Source organism: Elephas maximus, chromosome 5 (genome assembly GCF_024166365.1).
Source record: "Elephas maximus indicus isolate mEleMax1 chromosome 5, mEleMax1 primary haplotype, whole genome shotgun sequence".
NCBI classification, from domain to species: Eukaryota; Metazoa; Chordata; class Mammalia; order Proboscidea; family Elephantidae; genus Elephas; species Elephas maximus.
The window spans coordinates 73217326-73240167 of record NC_064823.1 but is presented as its reverse complement, the minus strand read 5'-3'; the positions used below and the strand labels follow the sequence as shown (position 1 = coordinate 73240167).

The window sequence follows — 22842 nt, the reverse complement described above, 5'->3', positions numbered from 1 at the left end:
AAGTGTTATTTCACACATTTATCCTTCAATATTTAACCAAAATTGAGCCATACTGAATTTGATAATTGAATTTTTATTACCTGCTCTGACTCCCCATAAGCAAAACGGAAAGAAAATAACAACCCAACAAACAGTTTGGAAGCAGGGCATAGTGTGTCGTTTGCATAAAGTCTTGTTTTCTCAGCACGAACAGTAATTATAGATAACATGAAAAGGAGCAAAAGTATTGGCTGAATATCCCATAGTTGTCCTGGAATAAGTCATCTGTAGTCTTTTTCTTTCCCTTAACAATCTTACATAAGAGCGAGATAGTTGGTTTATGAACCTAGGTCCTCAGCTAAGAAATCAAATTATGAGATTATGAGACTGACCCGTGAAGTTAACTAATGACACAAAGCCATTCTAATGAGAGCAAAGAAGCATGAAGAATCTTGTTAGCAAAATCTTTTATTTGGTTTATATTTCAAATGTAATCTTCAAAACTTACAAGCTAGAAAATTTGATAGCATGAAAGTGAGGGAAAGCAAAGGTGGACCATTTAGCACAACTAAGGGACAGCATTCATTTAAAATAAGTAAAAATGTGATTTTTCTCCCAACAATTGTGATGACACTTGTTCATCATATTTCAGTTGCAAGAGGTGGAGATGTGCTCAAGCTGAAGAGGTGTTCGCTGATTTTAGTTGCTTCATAGGACCTTTCTGCCTGTTAGGGATACACAAACATAGGTATGAATTTTATCAACATATGCTTTTATATTTTATAAACTTAATTTCAGAATCATTTTAGAGTTGGAGAAAAGTTGCAAAGGTAGCATAGAGTTCTCATATACCCTGCTCCCCGTCTCCCCTATTGTTAACGTCTCACTGTGGTAAGTTTGTCATACTAATGAACCAATGTTGATACATTATTACTAATTAAAGTCCATACTTTATACAGATTTCTTCAGTTTTTACCAAATGTCCTTTATCCATCCAGGATACCATAATACATTTAGTTGTGTGTTTCCTTACAGTTCTAAGAAATTATGAGTTTCTCAGACTTCCCTTGTTTTTGATGCCCTTGACAGTTTTGAGGAGTGCTGGTGAGGCAGTTTGTAGCGTGTACCTCACTTTGGGTTTGTCTGATGTTTTTCTCATGGTTAGAATGGAATTAGTGAGGTTTTTGGAGGAAGACTACAAAGGTCAAGTGCCATTCTCATCACATCTTATCAAGGTATATGCTAACAACATGAGTTATCATGGATGATGTCAGCTCTGATCACCTGGCTGAGGTAGGTTTGTCAGCTTTCTCCACTGTAAAGTCACTCTTTTTTTCCCCCCTTTCCCTGCTGTACTCTTTGGAAGGAAGTCACTGTGCATAGCACACGCTCAAGCAGTGAGGATTCATGTTCCTCCTCCTTGAGGGTGGAGTATCTCCATAAATTATTTGAAATTTTCCTGTACAAGAGATGTGTTTATTCTCATTTATTGATTTGGTCATTTATTTATGTCAGTATGAACTCAAGGATGTTGATTGCATGCTTTGGATCATAATTCAATACTATATTATTTTGTTGTGCAAATTGTTCCAGTTCGGGCTGTTGGGAACTTTTTCAGATGGCTCCTGCGTCACTTTGTCTCAATCTATTTTTTAACATAAATCACGTTGTTATTCTTTGTCTCTTGATTCTGCCATTCCAGGTATTTGTATATTTAAAGTTTTATTGTCAGTAAATAATGTAGGGCCCAAGTTGATTTGAGGAGTTGGGACCACCAGGACATTTTACATCAAATCCATTAGAAGATTTAGTGAGATAATTTCCCTGAGGTTAAAAAAAAAAAAAATTAGATGTCAGGACTCATTATTATGTAAGTGTGGGAAGATATTTTGTCCATACTGTTTCATGTATTTATTTAAATGAGAATTATTATAGCAGTCTAATTCCACCCCTTTGCTTCTGGCTTTACCCTATTCAGTCTGTGCTGTATACCATTATCAGAATAATTTTTCTAGAGTGTAGCTCTATCCATGTTTCTATCTTACTTAAATCCTTCAATAACTTTCCTTTACTTACCAAATAATTAGCCTATTATTCACAACATTGCATGCCAAGGCTCCAACTCATTTTTTTTTTTTAACTTTATTTACTGTGCTTTATGTGAAAGTTTATGAGTCAAGTCAGTCTGTCATACAAAAACTCCTAGATGGTCTCCCCCAATGAGACAGCACACTCTTCCTCTCTACCCTGTATTCCCCGTGTCCATTCAACCAGCTCCTGTCCCACTCTGCCTTCTCATCTCCCCTCCAGGCAGGAGCTGCACACATAGTCTCATGTGTCTACTTGAGCCAAGAAGCTCACTCTTCACCAGTATCATTTTCTGTCCTACAGCCCAGTCCAATCCCTGTCTGAAGAGTTGGCTTTGGGAATGTTTCCAGTCTTGGGCTAATAGAAGGCCTGGGGACCATGACCTCCAGGGTCCATCTAGTCTCAGACCATTAAGTCTGGTCTTTTTATGAGATTTTGAGGTCTCCATCCCACTGTTCTCCTGTTCCATCAGGAATTCTCTGTTCTGTTGCCTCTCAGGGCAGTCATCGGTTACAGCAGGGCACCATCCAGTTCTTCTGGTATCAGGCTGATGTAGTCTGTGGTTTATGTGGCCTTTTTGTCTCTTAGGCTCATATTTACCTTGTGTCTTTGGTGTTCTTCATTCTCCTTTGTTCTACGTGGGTTGAGACCAATGGATACATCTTAGATGGCCACTTTCTAGCCAACTCATTTTTTAAAATCTTTTGTTTCTCATCATTTTCCTGCTTTAACCATATGTTCCAGCCAAGTTGGACTTAAGCTTATAAAAATGTTTTTATTTTTGCTTTCTTTCTTATTTCCTCTATAATTTCCCTGATGTTCCTGATTAGAAGCAACGTTCCATTTCTATTAAAATCACATCTTGCGCTCGAGATCTTCTGTTTGCTCATTTGACCACTTCCAGCCTTGTCTGCTCTCTGTCCTAGGAGGAGGGTGGCTTGTGATCTATAGCAATGCTTCCCTGCCCTTGGGTTTGGCTGAGGGGAAGCCCAGCAGAGAGTAAGGTCAGAATATTTTTTCCCTGTAGCTCCTTCTATGGGGTCACCTCAGGCTGCCTATGTCTCTCTATTGAGAGGTTATTGCTCCTTTCAGGGCAGCCTTCTTTACATAACTCTTTCCTTTGAGGTTTTGGAAACTGCTCCCTCCTTCCCTCCCTTGGGCCTTAGAGGTAGTAACCACTTTGCTGTTACTTTCCAAGTTACTTCACCAGCCCTTGTAATATCCCTTCACCTACCACCCACACCTTTGTAAGTAGTCTTTATGAAGTCCTTGAATTATCATAATTTGTGTGTCACCTATTTTTTCTTGGGGTCCTGATGTACTTGTAATTCTTTAGAATTACAAGTTATATCTTTCAAGGAAATTTCATTTATGCATGTCACAGGATGTAATCTTTTCCATCTCTGAACATAACATAGCATTTTGTCTAAAGGCATTAGTGAAACCCTACACTTTTTTAGGGACTTGTCTAATTCCCTCTTTTTTGAGTTTAAAGACTTCAAGGGCAAGGAGACCTGTTGCTTATTTTTGTTCCTCACAGCACAGCACAGTGTCTTGCCTAATACTAGATATTTGGTACACTATTTGCTAAACATTTTTTTTTTTTAAACATATCTTCCAAGAGTTATTGCTCTTAACCTATACAGAGCCCTCACTCACTTAAGAAAGGAAGTGGGATAATGGAAAGAATGGAAAAAATAATGTTTTTTCCCTGGACTCAACATGTATTCTCTAGAGAACTGCCTATATATCATGTTGATTTCCACTTTACTACATTTCCAATAGCTAATCCTGAGAATCTTGGAACAATTAGTTGAAAATGACTTGATTGAATTTCAGATTATGAAATTCTATATATTTCTAAATATTTTAAATCTATCTCCAGCTCTTTCTAAGTTCACCTTCTCTAATAGGACTTTTCGGTTTAACCTCACCTCACTATGATAGATGCTTTATGCCACAATTAATCCAAATATTATGCAATATGTAATTTTCATTTGCTCTACTATTTTGTTGTTATTTGCCAATATCCTGTGTAAATTTGTTTGTATCAATAGAGGGCATGCTTTCTATCTTTTTGTATCTTATCATAGTATTTAGTATTTTACAATTGATAAAGTCTTAATCAGTAGACCAACAGAATTCTGAAAAGTCTAGAAAATTCATTATTCCTAAAATATCATTTCAACGTGTAAAGCTGTCTTTGTAAGAAGAAATCAAAACCAATCTTTATATTAAGATAACATTTTGGGTGACTTAAGGAATTGTTATTACTGAATTGTTATCCGAAACAATGAATAATATACAAAACCCTTAACTGTATTTCTAAAAATCCACAGATTCTGGGAAGAATGTTTGCACCAACTCACCATTAGCTGTTTAGAAAGTACGCATGGCTATCCTTCTTTTGATGTCTCTCTTTATTTGGCAAAGAGAACACTGAAGACAGCAACTGGTCACCAAATAGTCATTACAGAGGGATCCCTATTTAAAGATATAAAAGAAAGAGAAATGTTCAAATCATCTATTTTGAACTGAAGATTTGTGGCTTTTCAGTCGCCTTGAAGAGGAGCAGGAGGGGCTGATCCTTGGGATTCAGAGTTTGGGTGTTTACATTTAAGAAAATGTTAGTTGATTTTTCCATGTAACTATTGCTTTTTTTTGTGACATAAAATATTTTCCTATATAGTATGAAAAATATATATTCAAAAAAACTCTCAGTCAAGCATAAGAGTAGAATAAAGAGTTTCAGGAACTAAAGTTTCAAAATTCTTTTCTCCACATAGCCTCCCTGTGCTCCACCAAAATGAGGGAGTAAACCAAGAAACAGGATGATACGGGCTATAAGAAACAGGAATCTGACACAGAAGCGAGGTCAGTGAAATCTCCAGGATGATGGTGAAGGAAGATCCCAAGATGAGAACTGGATAGTTCAAAGGATAGCAAGCCAGGAGGATCAGGGAGAGATTTCATCAAGAAGATGAAAGTGGTAGAATATTTGATGCAGTGAATGGGTTGGGAAGAGAGTTAGAAAACTGGCAAAGAATTTAGCATTGACTTCAAGCATAGTAAATGGAAAATTACTAATGAAAAAATCAGCAATTATTAATCCCAGGAAAAAGAAAATTTAGCAAAACATTGTGTTAAGTGGAATAGGTCAGACTCAAAAGGACAAATACTGTGTGATCCCAGGTATATGAAATATCTGGAATAGGCAAATGCATAAAGACAAAAGTTTATTAGTGGTTACCAGGGGCTAGATGAGTGGGAAATGGGGAATTATTGCTGAAGGGGCACTGAGTTTCTCCTTGGGATGATGAAAATCTTGGAAATGGATAGTGGTGATGGCTGTACCATGTGGTGAATGTAATTAGTGTCACTGAATCACACACTTAAAAATGGTTAAAATGACAATGATTTTGTTACACATATTTTACCACAATAAAATAAAAAACAAACTGGGAAAAGCAATCAGTTTACTACATGATTCGATTCTGAAGAGCAAACATAGGTTTCATAATATAAACACTGAATATAGATTTGATCAAAACTACATATGACTACGTTGGAAGGAGAGGGGTGGGAAAGCATGCCTGCATGTGATGGGAGCAGGAGGATAGGGCAGGACTGGATTCTCCTCTTCCCTAGTGGGAGGTCAATAGCTGATGCCTCAATGTAAAAAGTCAAGAAGTAGCAATGCAAGGGTATGATTTGGAGATATGGTAGAAAGCACCCAAAGAATCAGCTCTGTGTAAGAGGGAATAGGAGAGAGAAGTTTGGGAACCACTGTTTTTCCTAACAAGTCTTGTAAAATTAGAAAATTTAAGAAACTACTTGCTTCTAGAGCTTTGATTAAAAACAAACATAAAACACAGCACAAAATATATAGATGGAATTTTAATTTAACGTGATGGCTTGAGCCCATGCATTTATTTCTTGTCCTCCAATGAAATAACTAAAAATATAAACTATGACAAGAATATTGAATATATCACGGACTGCCAAAAGAACGAACAAATTTGTCTTGGAAGATGTACGTCCAGAATGCTCCTTGGAAGCAAGAATGGTGAGACAGCGTCTCACATACTTTGGACATGTTATCAGGAGGGATCAGTTCCTGGAGAAGGACATCATGCTTGGTAAAGTAGAGGGTCAGAGAAGAAGAGGAAGACCCTTAATAAGATGAATTGACATAGCGTCTGCAACAATGGGCTTAAGCATAACAGCAATTGTGAGGATGGTGCAGGACTGGGCAGTGTTTAGTTCTGTTGTACATGGAGCCCTAGTGAGTTTGAATGGACTCCACAACACCTAACAACGACAATGACAAGGAGAAAAAAATTGAAGCTACATATAAAACAGTAAATAGCGAAAATGAGAAACACCATCAATGAGATGGACTGACAGTGGTTGGGACAATGAGCTTAGCCATAATAATGATTGTGAGCCTGGTGCAGGACTGGGCAGTGTTTCCTTGTGTTGTACATAGGGTCGCTATGAATCAGAATAGACTCGATGGCACCTAACAACAGCAACAGAAGACAGTTAATGATGCTATTTAGAGGGCCAGGCATTTTAAAGGAATTTTTTTGAAATATGAAGCAGACAGGATTATACTTATGAAGCAAAACAGAGCCAAGGAACCTGAAACCTAACGCAGCTGTGGGAAGGGAACTGGAAAAAATGTGAGATCAAAATCTGGAGCTCAGAGAGGATAAAGAACAGGCTGAAAAATGGAAGACGGGAAGGTTAACTGAAGGATTACCTGAGCATCTGGGCCAGCCAAGAGCTGCTGGTTGTGGCTTTTGCCCTAGGAGACTGCAGGCCAGGATAGAGCTCGTATTAAGAGGATCCCAATGTGGCCTGGTGGCATAGTGGTTAAGAGCTACGGCTGCTAACCGAAAGGTCGGCAGTTTGAATCCACCAGGCACTCCTTGGAAACTGTATGGGGCAATTCTCTCTGTTCTATAGGGTCACTATGAGTTGGAATTGATAGCAACAGGTTTGGCTTATTTTTGGTTAATGTGGCCTTTGTGGGCTCAGGAGAGAAGTGAGATTAAGTAGGTCAGTTCTTTGCCTATCTCATAAGATCACCGTAAATACATGGAAAGAAAGAATAAAAGGTAAAAACATTTCAGCACATCAGAGATGTCTAAGTCACTCCCACGCATGGGATAGCCAAATTGCTATGTTTGATATTCAATTAGTGTTTTTTTCTTCTTTTTGCTGAATAGATTTTTCCTGATTCCTTTTGTTCCCTTTAAACAGTTTTAGATGTTCCACAAACTATTTTTATTCTTTAAGTGATTACCCTTAAATTTTTATCCACTATTTACATTTATGGAGCCTGGTGGCACAATGGTTAAGCATTCAGCTGCTCACGGAAAGGTCGGCAGTTCGAGTCTACCAACTTCTCCTTCGAAACCCTATGGAACTGTTCTACTCTGTCCTATAGGGTTGCTATGAGTCGAAATCAACTCGATGGCAATTTTTTTTTTTTAACTTAAATTTATATTTACCTATCAATGTCAGGCAAATTCTTTAGAATGCTTTTATTTCTTCCTCTGCCTTCCAATCTCCCAAATTTTCTTAAAACCAACTTAATTTTTACCTACAGCCTAATCGTAATTTTTCATACCTCAACAGAACACTTATAAAATTGATTATGTACTGGGCCTTTAAAAGACATGATAGCTTTCATATTAAATAATAATATTATAATTAATAAAAAGTTCCCACAAATCAATAACAACCCCATAAAACAATGAACAAAGGAAATGTACAGAAAATTTACAGACAAAATACAAAGGACAATAACTTTGCAGAAAGTTCCTTGATGTAACTAATAAAAATTAAAACAATAAAAGCCATTTTTGCTTCTCCATCTGGCAAAATGATATCCAATACTGACATATATATTGCTAATAGATCATAAATCGGTAATTTATTCTCCTTTCTGCAGGGCACTTTAGCAATATCTATCAACATTTTCAGTGTGTGTACCCCAAGATTAATCTAATATCTAGGAAACTATTCTGCAGAAATGCTAGTGCACATGTATAATCACTTACGTACAACTGTTTACATTGCAACATTATTTAGCCTCTCATAAAAAGAAAAATGACGAAGTAAATTATCTATATGATAAAACCAGAGACTACATCAGCCTGAGACCAGAAGAACTAGACGGTGCCTGGCTACAACCAAAGAGTGCCCTGACAGGGAACACAACAGAGAACCCCTGAGGGAGCAGGAGAGCAGTGGGATGCAGACCGCAAATTCTCGCAAAAAGACCAGACTTAATGGTTTGACTGAGACTAGAAGGACCCTGGTGGTCATGGTCCCCAGACCTTCTGTTAGCCCAAGACAGGAACCATTCCCAAAGCCAGCTCTTCAGACAGGGATTGGACTGGACAATTGGATAGAAAATGATACTGGTGAAGAATGAGCTTCTTGGATCAAGTAGACACATGAGACTATGTTGGCATCTCCTGTCTGTAGGGGAGATAAGAGGCCAGAGGGGTTGGAAACTGGCGGAATGGACACGAAAAAAGAGTGGAGGGAAGGAGTGTGCTCTCTCAGCAGGGGGAGAGCAATTAGGAGTACATAGCAAGGAGTATTTAAATTTTCGTATGAGAGACTGACTTGATTTGTAAACATTCACTTAAACACAATAAAAAATTTTAAAAAATATGATAGAATTATTCAGACATTAAAAAGAATAGGTATTACTGACATGAAAGGGGGTCTACCGTATGTTAAGGAGAAAAAAACCCAAGTAACATTGTACTGTGACCCCAGATTTAAATAAAAACAAAGCCCCCAAAACCCAAAACCTTATATACCTAGCTCGCTAGGTCTACAGATAATCTATATTTACATGCCTGTAAAAAAAAAAAAAAAAGGGAAAAGATGCACACCAAATTATTAATAATCTTTATCACTGGGAAGTGGAATTGGATGTAGACAGGTTAGATTTTTACTTTTTATACTTCTGTATATTTGAATTTGTCAATATATTATGTGTATCATTTACTGGAGACCTGGCGGTACAGTGGTTAAGAGTTACGGCAGCTAAGCAAAAGGTTTGAATCCACCAGCCGCTCCTTAGAAACCCTATGTAGTAGTTCTACTCTGTCCTACAGGGTCACCATGAGTCAGAATTGTCGTGAAGGCAGTGGGTTTTGGGTATATCATGTATTATTCCTTTATAATTAAAAAACTAATGAAGATTTTTACATGAAAAAATAAAATAAATTCAGTGGAATAAAATAAGTTCTTCCAAAAAAAATTCTGCATATTCATTTGTTCCCCTACTACATAAGGTGAAGCTTAGGGTGTAAGTGACGGTGTATGTATGGTAAGTTAGAGTGAAAATCCACTCTCTCTACTCCTAGTGTATATCTTTGGGAGAGATACTCCTCCTCTTAAAATGTTAGTGCCTTCATATGTAAAATATGTTGAACATACCCATTTTACAGGAATGGTGTGAGGACTAAGAGAGGTAACATATGAAATTCATGCAGGACATGATAGATTCTGAATAACCCTTTTCATTGTATGATATACATTTCAAATGAGAGTTGCTTATGTTCTAGTGTTTTAACATAAACCTAGGGGGATGTAGTATAGCCAGAGAGTCTGTTGCTACAGCAATTGAATACAAGATTGCACATCCTAGGAAATAACAATCAAACTCAAATAAAGGACACTATTAAGTGAAGTTCATGTTTATAACAGCTATTTTGACTGTGGTTACATACTTGAATGCTACAATGTCGGAAATGACTCACAGGAATGCCATATCGGGTCCGGTAGAGGGTCCTCATTGCAACTGTTGTTCCACACAGACAGCATTCATTCATGTCACTTGCAATTTGACTTGCAAGGAACGAGGTGCAAAATGCGCCACAAAGACCTGGACACAAGAAAAAACAGGTACCAGTTACTCCACTCTGCACCCACCAGAGCTGAAAGTTAATTTGGTTCATGAATGGCAGTCCATATCATGGGGCCTTTGTCACATAACCTACTGCCAAGTCCATCTTTCACTGTTTTTTATTCAGCTTTGCATCAGCTTTACCCTTCTCCCCACCAATCACCTCAGGAGTGAATGAACCTTGCAAAGTATGTCATTCTGTTCATAACACTGCCTTCATCCATCTATTAAATGATTCACTGAACTGTGGCCATGTTCCAGAGATTATCCTAGGTACTGACAATACCCTTGCCTGAAAACTAGTGGGAAAGACATATAACATGAAAAGTTATCCAACAGAAACCTGCCCAAGATGCCAAGGGGTCACCCACAGAATAGGGCCTCCAACGTTCCAACTAGGACAGGTTGCTTGAGCTGAATATTGAAGGATGATTAGGCATTTTACAGGTGGACAAAAGGGAATAGAGCCTATGTGTGATAGATTAGCAAGTCCAGGCAATGGCTAGTGTTCAGTAGGGTTGGAGGCCCTAGATGGGATGGAGGTGAAGCTTCTCTATCTTTTGGAAGAGTTTAAATAGTATTGGTGTCAATTCCTCTCTAAATGTTTGGTAGAATTCCCCAGTGAGGCCATCTAGTCCAGGAATTTTTTTTGGTGGGAGGTTTTTGATTACCGATTTGATCTCTTCACTCGTTATGGGTCTGTTGAGACTTTCTATTTCCTCTTGAGTCAGTTTGGGCAATGCCTTTAGAATTCTTTATCCTCTGGTGTGTAAAAAACCCAAACATGTAAATTCAAATATTTTTTTCTCTGAGCTCATGCTGAAGCCATGGAAGAAACTCTCCCTTTCGTACTTGGTGCAATGTAACTATAAAGTAATGAGTTTAACTTATTTGTAACAAGAACAGTCTTATTGGAAAAATTTTTAAAAAATCAAATTAAAGTTCAAATGTCTCTTAATTGAAGTCCTATTTATAAGCATTAGTCTTTCACTGTCATTTTAACTCTAAAAATTATTTTTGGAGTAAGACTATCCTTGAAGGGCTGGTGAAATTCACTTGAAATCAGTACAGTACAGTATAGTAACAGCCTCTTTTGTTACAGATACCATTTTTAGCATACAGGGTACCTATCACAGGTTAGGAACTTTTACTACACAATGAGCGGAGCAAGGGGAAAGGACTTGGACATTGTAATTTCCCTGAATGTCAATTATGAGGGAACGTTTCCCATGCACTTACAGACTTCGCAGTCGGTGAAGCAATCACACAGGCCAGTGTGCCAGTTGGAGGTTTGGGCTGGAGGACCACACCCAGGTTGAGTTACAACGACCACTGATGGAGCTTGCATTTTTGAAGCAGGGCCTTAAAAGGCTATGGTTTGAAAAGAAAAAAGCTGCTATAAGTAACCCCTAGGCTGTTCTCGAAAGCCTGACTTTTGCGGCAGTAAGTTACACTGGGGGAGTGAAGAAGCGTTTAGATCAGGTTGGTTGTTGATCTTTGAAGAACATAATTTCAAATAATGTCATTTCTAATTCTACCCAGCAGAGAACAGAGGACCCTGGGGGGAAGGACTTCACTGAATCGTTAAAATAAATAGGTGCTTCTCATGAGGCAAGGAGGTGGAACATTGTTGTTCACATCTTATTTTTAGACACTTACCTAACCCATTGCCGTCGAGTCAAGCCTGGACACCTGCTTCTGAGAGGTCACAGCCTTGAAAACCCTATGCAGCAGTTCTAGTCAGCACACACGGGGTCAGCATGAGTCAGAATTGACTCCAGCAACTAATTACAACAAGGCTTTTGTGTACATTCACCCCATTTCTCCTTGTTTATGCTCTCTTTTGTTTTGGGCAAGTTTTTGCTTAGAGCTCCTCCGCAACCTTCCTGCGTCCATGCTGGTCCTTCACTTCAGATTTACCCAGTGCCTGTACTCCTTTGTCAGTGCTGGCTTGAACGCCCCCTGCCACGTGTTAGGGACAAACCCAGCGGTATATTTCAGGGAAGTTTATTATGAAATAAATTTTGTTAGGTTAGTCCTAATTTCTCTCCATTTTATGAGAGGCAGTGTGGAGTCATGGAACATAGATTAGATCTGAAGTGAGAAAATATATGCCCAAATCCTGGTTTCCTAAACCACGTAATCTTGGACCAGTCATGTAACAGCCTGGTCATTTAAATTTCCGTTTGCTAATCTAAAATGAAATGGTTTCTGACCTACCCACTCACATGCTCAGTGAGAGTATTAAATGAGATATAGTCTGTGAATGATAAAAAATCAAGCAAGGTGGTTATAACGTATAATAGAGCCCTGATGGTGCAGTGGTTAATAGCTCAGGTTGCTAACCAGAAGTTTGGCAGGTCAAATCCATCAGCTGCTCCTTGGAAACCCTATGGGGCAGTTCTACTCTGTCCTATAGTGTTGCTACGAGTCAGAATTGACTCAGTGGCATTGGTTCTTTTTTTTTTTTAAATGGGTATAATATACAAAAATGTAGAAAGAAAAAGTCTTTTGATAATTCTCATAAACATTTATTGACAATAACTCAGCTGATAGTTATTGAAGTTCTACCCTATGACTACATCGTCCTACATAGACCTACATTGTCCCCTTAGTCTTCTCAACTGCCCTGCAAAATAGAAATTATTATTTTACTGAGTTAAGGTAGAAGGGATATTACTTATGACAGGATTCCAATTAATAAATGTAGAAGGAATGATGGAAATAAAAGATCACCACTTGGCAAGCACCATAGTAATAACTATTATAATCAAGATCCCGGATGGATTCCTAAATGAGTAGCCTTGGAAGGTACGGTGAGAAATAAGATATTTATCTGGCCTCAAAGTGTCTCCCCACAAGGTACTTACTTATTACAGAGAGGAAAATGGCAACTTTACAGTGGAGAAACCCGGAAGGCACTACCTGAACCAAATGATCAAACATTACCGGTTGCACAACATGGTGAATGTAATCAATGTCACTGAACTGTACATGTAAAAAATGTAAAGTTGCAAATACTTTGTTATATATATATTTGTACCACTACTAGAAAATAGTTAACATCACCAATAATGAGACATAATGATGTCATGTTCCTCTTTATTATCATGCACTGAAGGACATAACATCACTTTCGTGTTATGCTTGTCAAAAATGCATGCCTTAAGCTAATCACGAGAAAGCGTCATACAAACATGAATTGAGGGATAGTCTACAAAATAACTGACCTACCCTCTTTAAAAGTGTCAAGATCATGAAAGAAAATAAAGACTGAAAAAAAAAAACCTTACAGATTGGATGAGACTAAGGAGACATGACAGCCAAATGTAATGTGGGACCCTGAGTTGGATCCTTGAATAGAAAAAGAACTGTCAGTGCTCTCCAGCCTAAAACTGCCAAAGACTCACATGTAGTTGAGCAAGTTGGGTTTGTTACACACTGTAACAGGGGCAAGGAGCCCTGGTGGTGCAGTGATTAAGTGCTCAGCTGCTAACCAGAAGGCTGGCAGTTTGAACCCACAAGCAGCTCCATGGAAGAAAGATGTGGCAGTCTGCTTCTGTAAAGATTGTTGTTGTTAGGTGCCCTGCAGTCAGTTCTGACTCATAGCAACCCTAGGTACAACAGAAAGAAACACTGCCTGGTCCTGGGCCATCCTCACAATCCTTGTTATGATTGAGCCCATTGTTGTAGCCACTGTGTCAATCCATGTCCTTGAGAGTCTTTCTCTTTTTCACTGACCTGACCCTGTGCTTTACCAAGCATGATTTCCTTCTTCAGTGAGAGTTAGCGGGTATGGCCTAGAGCCAGAGCACCTGCTCCAGGGTGTCAGGGATCTGAGGGCTCTAGGGCCAGGGTCAGCGCGCAGCTCGCTCCTCGGTATCCCGACCCTCTTTTCTGCTTGACCTGGCTATCCAGTCTCACCAGGCACTCATAAATTTAGCATTTATGAATTTAAAAAAGTTTTCATCTGATGGTGTGGGCTGAGGGGCATGCTGATGGTAACATCAGACAGAAACAATAGTGTGGGCTGTGTTCCCTGCTGAATTTCAAAAGCTTAGCACAGAGCCTGGCACAAAGTAACTGCTCAGTAACCCCACCACCACCTCGTTCTCTTCTCCCCATCTTGCTCAAGCAATGCCTGATGCCACGGATGGTGCATATCAAACACTGGCTAGTGTGGAGCTCATAGAAACCACTCAAGGAGCAAGGCAGTTCTTCACATGACCCCTTTACCTCCCTGACATCCTAGGACCCAGTTCTCCCCTGTCTCCCAAACTCCAGTGCTGAATAAGACACCGTGTTTTTGGGCGATGGCTTCCCATATTTGGGGCCAAAGAGGTGAGAATTACAGGAAGTGCTAAGAACATACATATAAAATTTCCAATAAACTTCTATTTTAAACAAATTTAATTTATTAAGCAAATTTAATAATCAAATACCAGGAAACAATATGAAAGGATGTACAATAACATGTTGGGTGGTTGTCTCTGAATATAGTGGTGGTCACCTCTGGGTCTGAGTAATCTTTGACTAATGGGTATTTGTAACTTTTATCTTTATAATTTTCAGTATTGTCTGAAAAAATTGTTTTTATAATTAACGTTTATTTCTTTATAGTCAAAACAAAAAATTTCTATTTAGTGAACCAAAAACAAACCCAGTGACTTAAAAAATATTTAAGGGGGGCATGCTGATTATTCCATAAATGTTTGTTCTTGACTGGCACAGAGTTGACATCATTCAATAAATATGAGCTGAGTAGATATCCTTTCCATGATCTCTTTCAGAGGAAAAACATGCTCTTTCACTTATTTTTCAAGAAGCATATACTGTGACTTTTAATATAATAACAATCTGAATATTCAGAATAAAAATGTACCTGTACTATAATCATCTAATTTTCCTTTCCTTAACCAGACTCTCCCCGCTCAGTGTACAGCACGTGTTATTTGTGTGTTCACATGGGCTACTTTTAGCCTTTGTAGCAACTTGAGACCTGAACATGCCTGAGTCCTGTTGAAACCCAATCAAAATAATTTGCCTACTCTGTAGCCAGCAGCCTCATCCAAAATATCCCTGTGCTGGCAGTTAGTTCGCATGGAAGTTTCCCTCCTCAGTGTACTAGCATGAAGAGTCTTCAGTCCAACAGTAAAAACCTAAGTTTCTATTTCTTGCACTGCTTTTTTACTTTCCCTTTTAATTACAGGATATTGTGGGACCCCAGGTGCTTCCTTGTACTTTAGCACAGAGAACTGAAGCAGAATGTGGGACCCCAGGAGGCAACTCATGTTACTACTAGAAGCTCCTCTCTAGTGAATGCCACCTAAAAAAAAAAAAAAAGAAATAACAAACCCACTGCAATGCAATCAGTTTCAACTTACAGCAATCCCATAGAGTTTCCAAGGCTGTAAATCTGTACAATGCTGTAAATTTCTACTGTGGAAGCCAATTGCCACATCTTTCTCCCACAGACCCACTGGTGGTTTTGAACCACCCACATTTATGGTTAGCAGTGAATGGGTTGAACTTCCGCGCCACCAGGGCTCCTTAGTGAATGCTACATACAGCTCTGCCCAGCCCAGTTCAGCCAGGAGGGCTACCCTAGGAAGAAATAACATCCACAATTTCTGTTTGATACCTTTAGCTTATTCTAAAGAGTCTTGTAACTTTAGGAAAAGCCTCCTATTAGTTATAAGACTGAAATGAGAAAGCAAACACACTCTTATGCAACTCCGTGGTTTAAATATCATTTTGAAATTCTAGGTGTCCTTTAACTAGTTGCCATTGAGTTGATTCTGACTCACGGTGACTCTGTGTGTCACAAGGGTTTTCAAAATTAACAAAATACAAAACCAGGAACAAATGAAAACTTCCCAACTGCAATTCTCTTTTCTGTAGCCATTAAGTATCAGTGGTCTTTAACCTTAGCCATTCAAGTTGAAAGGTCAATATTAGGAGGAGCTGGAGGTCAGTGTTGGGGGAGAACTTCCCTGAAATCCCCTCAGTGCTGAGTGACATCTTTAACCTTATCTTCTGAGACCTTATCTACAAGTCTGATCATCAAGGTTTACCGCGCATAAAAACTGTTTGGAGAACTTGCTTATGATGTAGATTCCTGGGCATTAAGAGATTGTCATGGCACAGTGGATAAGAGTTCAGCTGTTAACCAAAAGGTCAGCAGTTCGAATCCACCAGTTGCTCCTTGGAAAACCTATGGGGCGGTTCTGCTGCGTCCTTTAGGGTCACTATGAGTCGGAATCGACTCGACACAACAGTTAGTTTTTCGGTAAGAGATTGTGACTTAGGTGGCATGAACTGGGATCCAGTGATCTGAAATGAGCATTTGCAGAACTGCAGTGCCTATGCTGTAGGGTGCTGTTCTGTGAAGTAGAAAAAGGCACCCTTCTGGGTAGACACACATGGTGAGCATGTGGATGCTCTAGTGAGAATGAAAAAAATGGTGTTCCTTTCTCCAGGTGGGTACAGCCCATGCCAGCACCTCTAGCTTGCCCAAGGATCACAGGCTTAACTGTAGCCCTGTGTGCCCCTTGGCTGTGCACCTGTGCAGAAGTTTTGGCGTCCCAGGGGAGTCCAGTGCCAGCTGACTTGTAGAGTACACTTCCATCCCCAAGGCTCCGGGCTTTGTCGTTTCTCATCTGTTACTGATAACTGTAGGACCAATTCAATTCAGCAACTGTTTATTGAGCACTCAGTGTGTGTAAAAGCCTTGTGCTAGATTTGGTAGACCCTAAGATGTCTCTTGTTCCCTCTCCATGGCCAGCAGTTCTGCCCACCATTCTATGTGACCACAGGCTATTTTGTTTAACACCATCTTGGATTTCAAAGAAGCAGAACAGATGATGGAAAAAGCCACTGCAGAAAAACAAAAATGGAAACAGTGGGAACTGAAACAAGAATCTTAGAGGACAACTGTTAAAGAATGAGACTACGACCACTTCCTTTAGAAGGCTCTTTCCATGGAATGTTCTCCACGTCAGAAAACCTTGCCATATTAAGTTCACATTTTAAATGTCCTAATTGTATCCATTAGCCTTAGTTACAACCAAGTTTGTACCTGTGTGCCTGGCTTATGAACACCTTGCCCTTGAGAAGCACAGCCCACCATCTTATTAATATCTTTACACAGGTATTAAGTTGTAACAAATATAAAACAGATTTTTCCTCTTTTTTCTATTGTTTATTGATGTCAAAGTTCATTTTTAGTTGCCTTGATTGAGGCGTTTCCATTTGATAATCTCTCGTCTCATAAACTAACACATGTGAGACGAGGTAACATCTCTCTTTGCATATTAAATAAAACCAAGAAAACCAAAACCATTGCCGTCTAGTTGATTCCGACTCAGAGCAACACTATAGGACAGAGTAGAACTGCTCCATTGGGTTTCCAAGGAGTGGCTGGTGGATTTGAACTCTGATCCTTTGGTTAGCAGCCTGAGCTCTTAACCACTGCATCACAAGGGCTATTAAATGAAGCATCTTAATTCAGTTTTGAAGCAATCTATTTTGCTTTTCTTACTTCATACTTAAATTCAGTGATTCTCATGATCTTTGCTAAATCTATAAAATCCATCCCTGTTTCTAAATATTTTGAATGGATAAAGTATTTTTGAAGCACAGAGAAATTAGGCAAGCACATTTAATTATGCATATGAATCGAACTAAAGCTACAATATGTAAAATGGAGTTCCTCCTGAAAACACTATTTGATGAGGATTCACTGCTGAGATCACACACTGCTTTGAAAAGCATGGCATCTGTCTGTCTTAGCACCTAGCACATGGTTGGCACATCATTATTGTTGAATTTGACTAAGTTTCCTCTTCAACCAATTAAATAAGAAAACATTGGTCTTTTATTTTGAATTTTAAAATATGGCATGTTAGAAAAAACCAAGAAAATCAAATTAGTTTAAAGAAAACCTATTTCTGTACTAAGATAAGCTTTTAAACAGGTAGTTAATTTAAAAGTACTTACAGTTTAGAAACAGGCTTTGAGCAGGAAATGTTCTGTGGCTTGGGCAAGAATCTCACCAGAAGTGAAAGCTGTTTTGAGATGGGAGAGCCACCAGTGTTCCCATTGCTGTATGTAGTACAAAGAATATATGTAGAGGTTCTTATTGGCTGATGTAATCTGGGCAGAAGTTTTTTTCAGGGTGTGTTTCTGTTATTTTGAAAAAGAACAGATTTCCTGTCAAAAATGTGGGTTCTGCTTTGCACATCGTGTTAGGCACACCTATGTATCTTTTTGGGAGGAATGTATTTCATTTAGTATGCAGTTTGATTGACTTCATATACCTGGCAGAGCTTACCATTTTTAAATTTTACTTTCCCCCTTTAGTATAATAAATTAATACCCTTTAGTATTAATTAAGCTTGTAGATTTTATGTGGGAGAGAGCAGGGTATCTGGAATTCCATACCTGATCAGATGTTTTTTATTTTCTTTCTCCTTCCTTGAACTCCTTTTTTTTTTTCTCCTTATTGTGATTAAATGCTTACTATTTGTTAGGCACTGTTTGAACTGCTTTGCATATAATTATTGAATTCTTCCCACAATTCTGTGTGGTGGGTGCAATTATTCCTTCCATTGACTGACAAGGAAACTGAGGCACAGAAATGGTAAGGGGCTAGTAGGTGGCAGTTAGAAATTGGCTGAAATAAGACTAATCTGTGGACTCCAAACTCTACACTCTTAAACAGGTCACATACAGCCACACATTCTTACTGTACAATTTAAGCAATCAAACACAACAGCATTGTTCAAGGAGGTACAACATAGCATCTGTCTTAGTTATCTAGTGCTGTTATAACAGCAATACCACAAGTGGATGGCTTTAATAAGCAGAAATTTATTCTCTCACAGTCTAGGAATTTAGAAGTCTGAATTCAGGGTGCCAGCTCCTGGGGAAGGTTTTATATCTCTGTCAGTTCTGGGGAAAGTTTGTTGTTATCAATCTTTCCCTGGTCTAGGAGCTTTTCAGCACAAGGTCCCTGGGTCCAAAGGGACAAATGTTCCACTCTCAGTGCTTCCTTCTGGGTGATCTGTGGTCCTTCTCCTCTCTGCTCCATTCTCTCTTTTGTAATCTAATTTCGTAGAGTGAGTCAATAACATAACTGCTTCATTAACGTCGTAGAGGTTAAGACTGACAATACATAGGATAATCACATCAGATCACAAAATGGTGCACAACCACACAATACTGGGTTCATGGCCTAGCCAAGTTGATACATATTTTTGGGGAACGCAATTCAATTCATAACACCATCTAAACAACCTCAGAGTGAGGGATAAGAAGGCTGACACCTTTCATTTTTGAAAAGTTTCAATTATGGTATCAGAAATTCAAAGTTGATGAACAGGTATTTCAAAAGGAAGAAATATAAATAATAAATAAGCACATGGTACAAACTGCACAGGACTTAATAAAAAGAGCAGTAGTTTGTAGCTGAGCTGACCTGAGCTCAAACGCTCATTGTGCCACTTATTAGCTATCTAGCCTGTGAAAATCAAGTCGAGAAACATTGGTTTCCCCACTAGAATGGAAACTGTAAGCCCTACCTTGAAAGTCACTAATGAGTCATGGATAATGCTTGGCTGATTTTAATGCTGATATCATTGAGATACCAATTACAACCTGAAACAATAATGATTTTTTTTTTCACAAACATGACATTCAGTCTTGACAAAGTTTTGCAAAACTGAAAGGTTTGTTGATTGTTGGTGGCATTACAGGTTGGTACTATGTTTTTAGAAGATGACATTGGGTATAGAAGACATAAACCCATTGCTGAGGAGTTGGTTCTGACTCATAGGAATAAGAACAGAGTAGAACTGCCCAGAAGGGTTTTCAAGGAGCAGGTGGTGGGTTCAAACCACCATTCTTTTGGTTAGCAGCTGTAGTTCATCGAGTCGATTCCGACTCATAGCGACCCTATAGGACAGAGTAGAACTGCCCCATAGAGTTTCCATGGAGTGCCTAGTAGATTTGAACTGCCAACTCTTGGTTAGCAGCCATAGCACTTAATCACTACGCCACCAGGGTTTCCATAAAGTACTGTGTGTGTGTGTGTATAAAGTACATAGGAGAGTTAAAAAAAAAAATAACCTTATCCTTTGGCCCAACAATCTTGCTAAGAGTGTCTACTTAAATTTTGCTCACATAGGCACCTCCTTTGCCTCACCCTAGCACCAGCCGTGAGTGAATAGAGGATAGAGGTTAAATCTCATGAAGTCTGTATTTAGCATTATGCTACCTAAAGGTTGGCAGTTCTAACTCATCCAGGGTGCTGCAGAAGAAAGGGTTGGCAATCTGCTTCCATAAAGATTACAGACAAGAAAACTGTATCAAGCAGTTCTACTCTGTAATACATGGGTTCACTGTGAGTTGGAATCAACTTGATGGCAAATAATTTGGCCTTTTTTTCTTTGGTGCCTGGAGGGGTGAAGGAAAGAACTTGACTCTACAGTTTATCTCTCCAAGATATGCTAAGAGCAGTTGGACAACAACACAAAATGAAAGATAGTAGACAGTTAGTAATGATGGACAGAATAAAATATCATAGGAATTAACTATGCTAAAAGTTGTCGTTGTTTAGAAAAGTAAATGAGTTCTTTTTATACAAAGTAAATTTCAAAGGATAGGGTTTGAATTGGTGATATTGCAGAGAAGGAATTTGTCATGGGTTGAATTGTGTCCCCCCAAAATATGTGTCAACTGGTTAGGCCATGATTCCCAGTGCTGTGTAGTTGTCCTCCATTTTGTAATGTAGTTTTCCTATGTGTTGTAAATCCTAATCTCTGCCTGTGGTTAATGAGGGAAGATTCAATTATGTTAAAGAGGATTAGGGTGGGATGTAACACCTTTACTTACGTCCCTGACCCAATGTAAAAGGAGTTTCCCTGGGGTGTGGCCTGTACCACCTTTTTTCTTACAAGACATAAAAGGAAAGGGAAGCAAGTAAAAAGTTGGGGACCTCTAACCACCAAGAAAGCAGCACTGGCAGCAGAGCATACCCTTTGGACCTGGGTTTCCTGCTCTGAAAAGCGCCTAGACCTTGGGAAGATTGATGACAAGGACATTCCTCCAACGCAGACATAGAGAGAGAAAGCCTTCCCGTGGAGCTGACGACCTCAGTTTGGACCTCCAGCCTACTAGACTGTGAGAGAATGAACTTCGGTTTGTTAAAGCCACCCACTTGTGGTATTTCTGTTAAAATAACACTAGATGACTAAGACAAAAATGAATGAGCCAGGCGGGGCCAAGATGGTGGACTAGGTGGACCCTACCGCGGATCCCTCTTCCAACAAAGATTCGGAAAAACAAGTGAATCGATCACATACATAACAATCTACGAACCCTGAACAACAAACACAGATTTAGAGACAGAGAACGAACAAATACGGGGAAGCAGCGATTGTTTCCAGAGCCTGGAGCCAGCGTACCAGTCAGGTGACCTTTGGAGCCCGATTTGGGGCAGAGCCCAGGGGGGCAGACGGCACAGACAAGGGGCCCAGCCCTAGCCCTCGAACTCATTCCGGGAGGGGGCCCAGCTGGTTCACGCAGGCGGCATGGCGGTGCAGCAGGTGGGAGAAGTCCCTGGGAGGCAGTGACTGGTCTTGGAGCAGGGAGAGCAGCGTCCCAGCCGGGGAGCTGTAACGCTGGGATTTTGGCGGGACACGGGCGTGGCGTGAGCGTGGGGAGCAGCTCCCTCCCCCTGAATTGACCGTGGGGGGGGTCCAGCCGGTTCTCGGGGGCGGCGCGGCGACACGGCTGGCGGACGGGGAGTCCCCGTGAGGCAGCGACTGATTTTGGAGTCGGGAGTGCACCGTCCTAGTAGGGGAACCTTAACCTTGGGTGTGGGGCTGACAGCGGAGGATCTGACCGTGACTCCAGCGGGCCAGACCCCCCGGGGGCAATCTCCACACAGCCAGCACACATAGGCGATGTGCCCCACGGAAATCTCAGATAGAATAGTCATTCCAAGTAAGACAAGCAACTCTGGCTATATTCTGAGGTGCTACTCTCCTAGCTCTCTGATCCCTCCCACACCCTCCCCAGGGGGCTCCATTAACATCCGAATACCCTGAGCCAGAGGGAGAACTCTGATAGGGATCTGACTGCATGTTTTTTAGTGGATTTTCTGGAAAAACTAGTTTCCCAGTGATGGCACGGAGAAAGCAGTCCATATCAAACCACATAAAGAAGCAGACCATGACAGCTTCTACAACCCCCCAAACAAAAGAATCAAAATCTTTCCCAAATGAAGATACAATCCTGGAATTATCAGATACAGAATATAAAAAACTAATTTACAGAATGCTTCAAGACATCACAAACGAAATAAGGCAAACTGCAGAAAAAGCCAAGGAACACACTGATAAAACAGTTGAAGTACTCAAAAAGATTATTCAAGAACATAGTGGAAAAATTAATAAGTTGCAAGAATCCATAGAGAGACAGCATGTAGAAATCCAAAAGATTAACAATAAAATAACAGAATTAGACAACACACTAGGAAGTCAGAGGAGTAGACTCGAGCAATTAGAATGCAGACTGGGACATCTGGAGGACCAGGGAATCAACACCAATATAGCTGAAAAAAAATCAGATAAAAGAATTAAAAAAAATGAAGAAACCCTAAGAATCATGTGGGACTCTATCAAGAAGGATAACTCGCGAGTGATTGGAGTCCCAGAACAGGGAGGGGGGACAGAAAACACAGAGAAAATAGTTGAAGAACTCCTGACACAAAACTTCCCTGACATCATGAAAGACGAAAGGATATCTATCCAAGATGCTCATCGAACCCCATT

The 22842-nt window shown here is 39.7% G+C and overlaps 4 protein-coding genes across 4 annotated transcripts in view; all 4 read right to left on the bottom strand.

The window, feature by feature from the left end:
- Nucleotides 1-429: 429 nt before the first annotated feature.
- Nucleotides 430-18111, bottom strand: LOC126077024 (placenta-specific gene 8 protein-like). The gene is made up of 5 exons (XM_049885909.1): nucleotides 18005-18111; nucleotides 11246-11377; nucleotides 9861-9985; nucleotides 4437-4551; nucleotides 430-704 (listed from the first exon to the last, which is right to left on the bottom strand). The coding sequence occupies exons 2-4, from the start codon at nucleotides 11352-11354 to the stop codon at nucleotides 4447-4449; spliced, it is 339 nt and encodes a 112-aa protein (XP_049741866.1). The 5' UTR covers nucleotides 11355-11377; nucleotides 18005-18111; the 3' UTR covers nucleotides 430-704; nucleotides 4437-4446.
- The window catches only part of LOC126077021 (placenta-specific gene 8 protein-like), a 224258-nt gene continuing 201845 nt past the window's right edge, over nucleotides 430-22842 (bottom strand). The window contains exon 5 of the mRNA XM_049885900.1: nucleotides 430-704. The gene's annotated coding sequence lies outside the window, so the exon portion shown is untranslated. The remainder of the gene's footprint in view (nucleotides 705-22842) is intronic.
- LOC126077023 (placenta-specific gene 8 protein-like) overlaps nucleotides 430-22842 on the bottom strand; it is a 158448-nt gene continuing 136035 nt past the window's right edge. Inside the window, exon 5 of the mRNA XM_049885908.1 lies at nucleotides 430-704. The gene's annotated coding sequence lies outside the window, so the exon portion shown is untranslated. The remainder of the gene's footprint in view (nucleotides 705-22842) is intronic.
- The window catches only part of LOC126077022 (placenta-specific gene 8 protein-like), a 158379-nt gene continuing 135966 nt past the window's right edge, over nucleotides 430-22842 (bottom strand). The window contains exon 5 of the mRNA XM_049885905.1: nucleotides 430-704. The gene's annotated coding sequence lies outside the window, so the exon portion shown is untranslated. The remainder of the gene's footprint in view (nucleotides 705-22842) is intronic.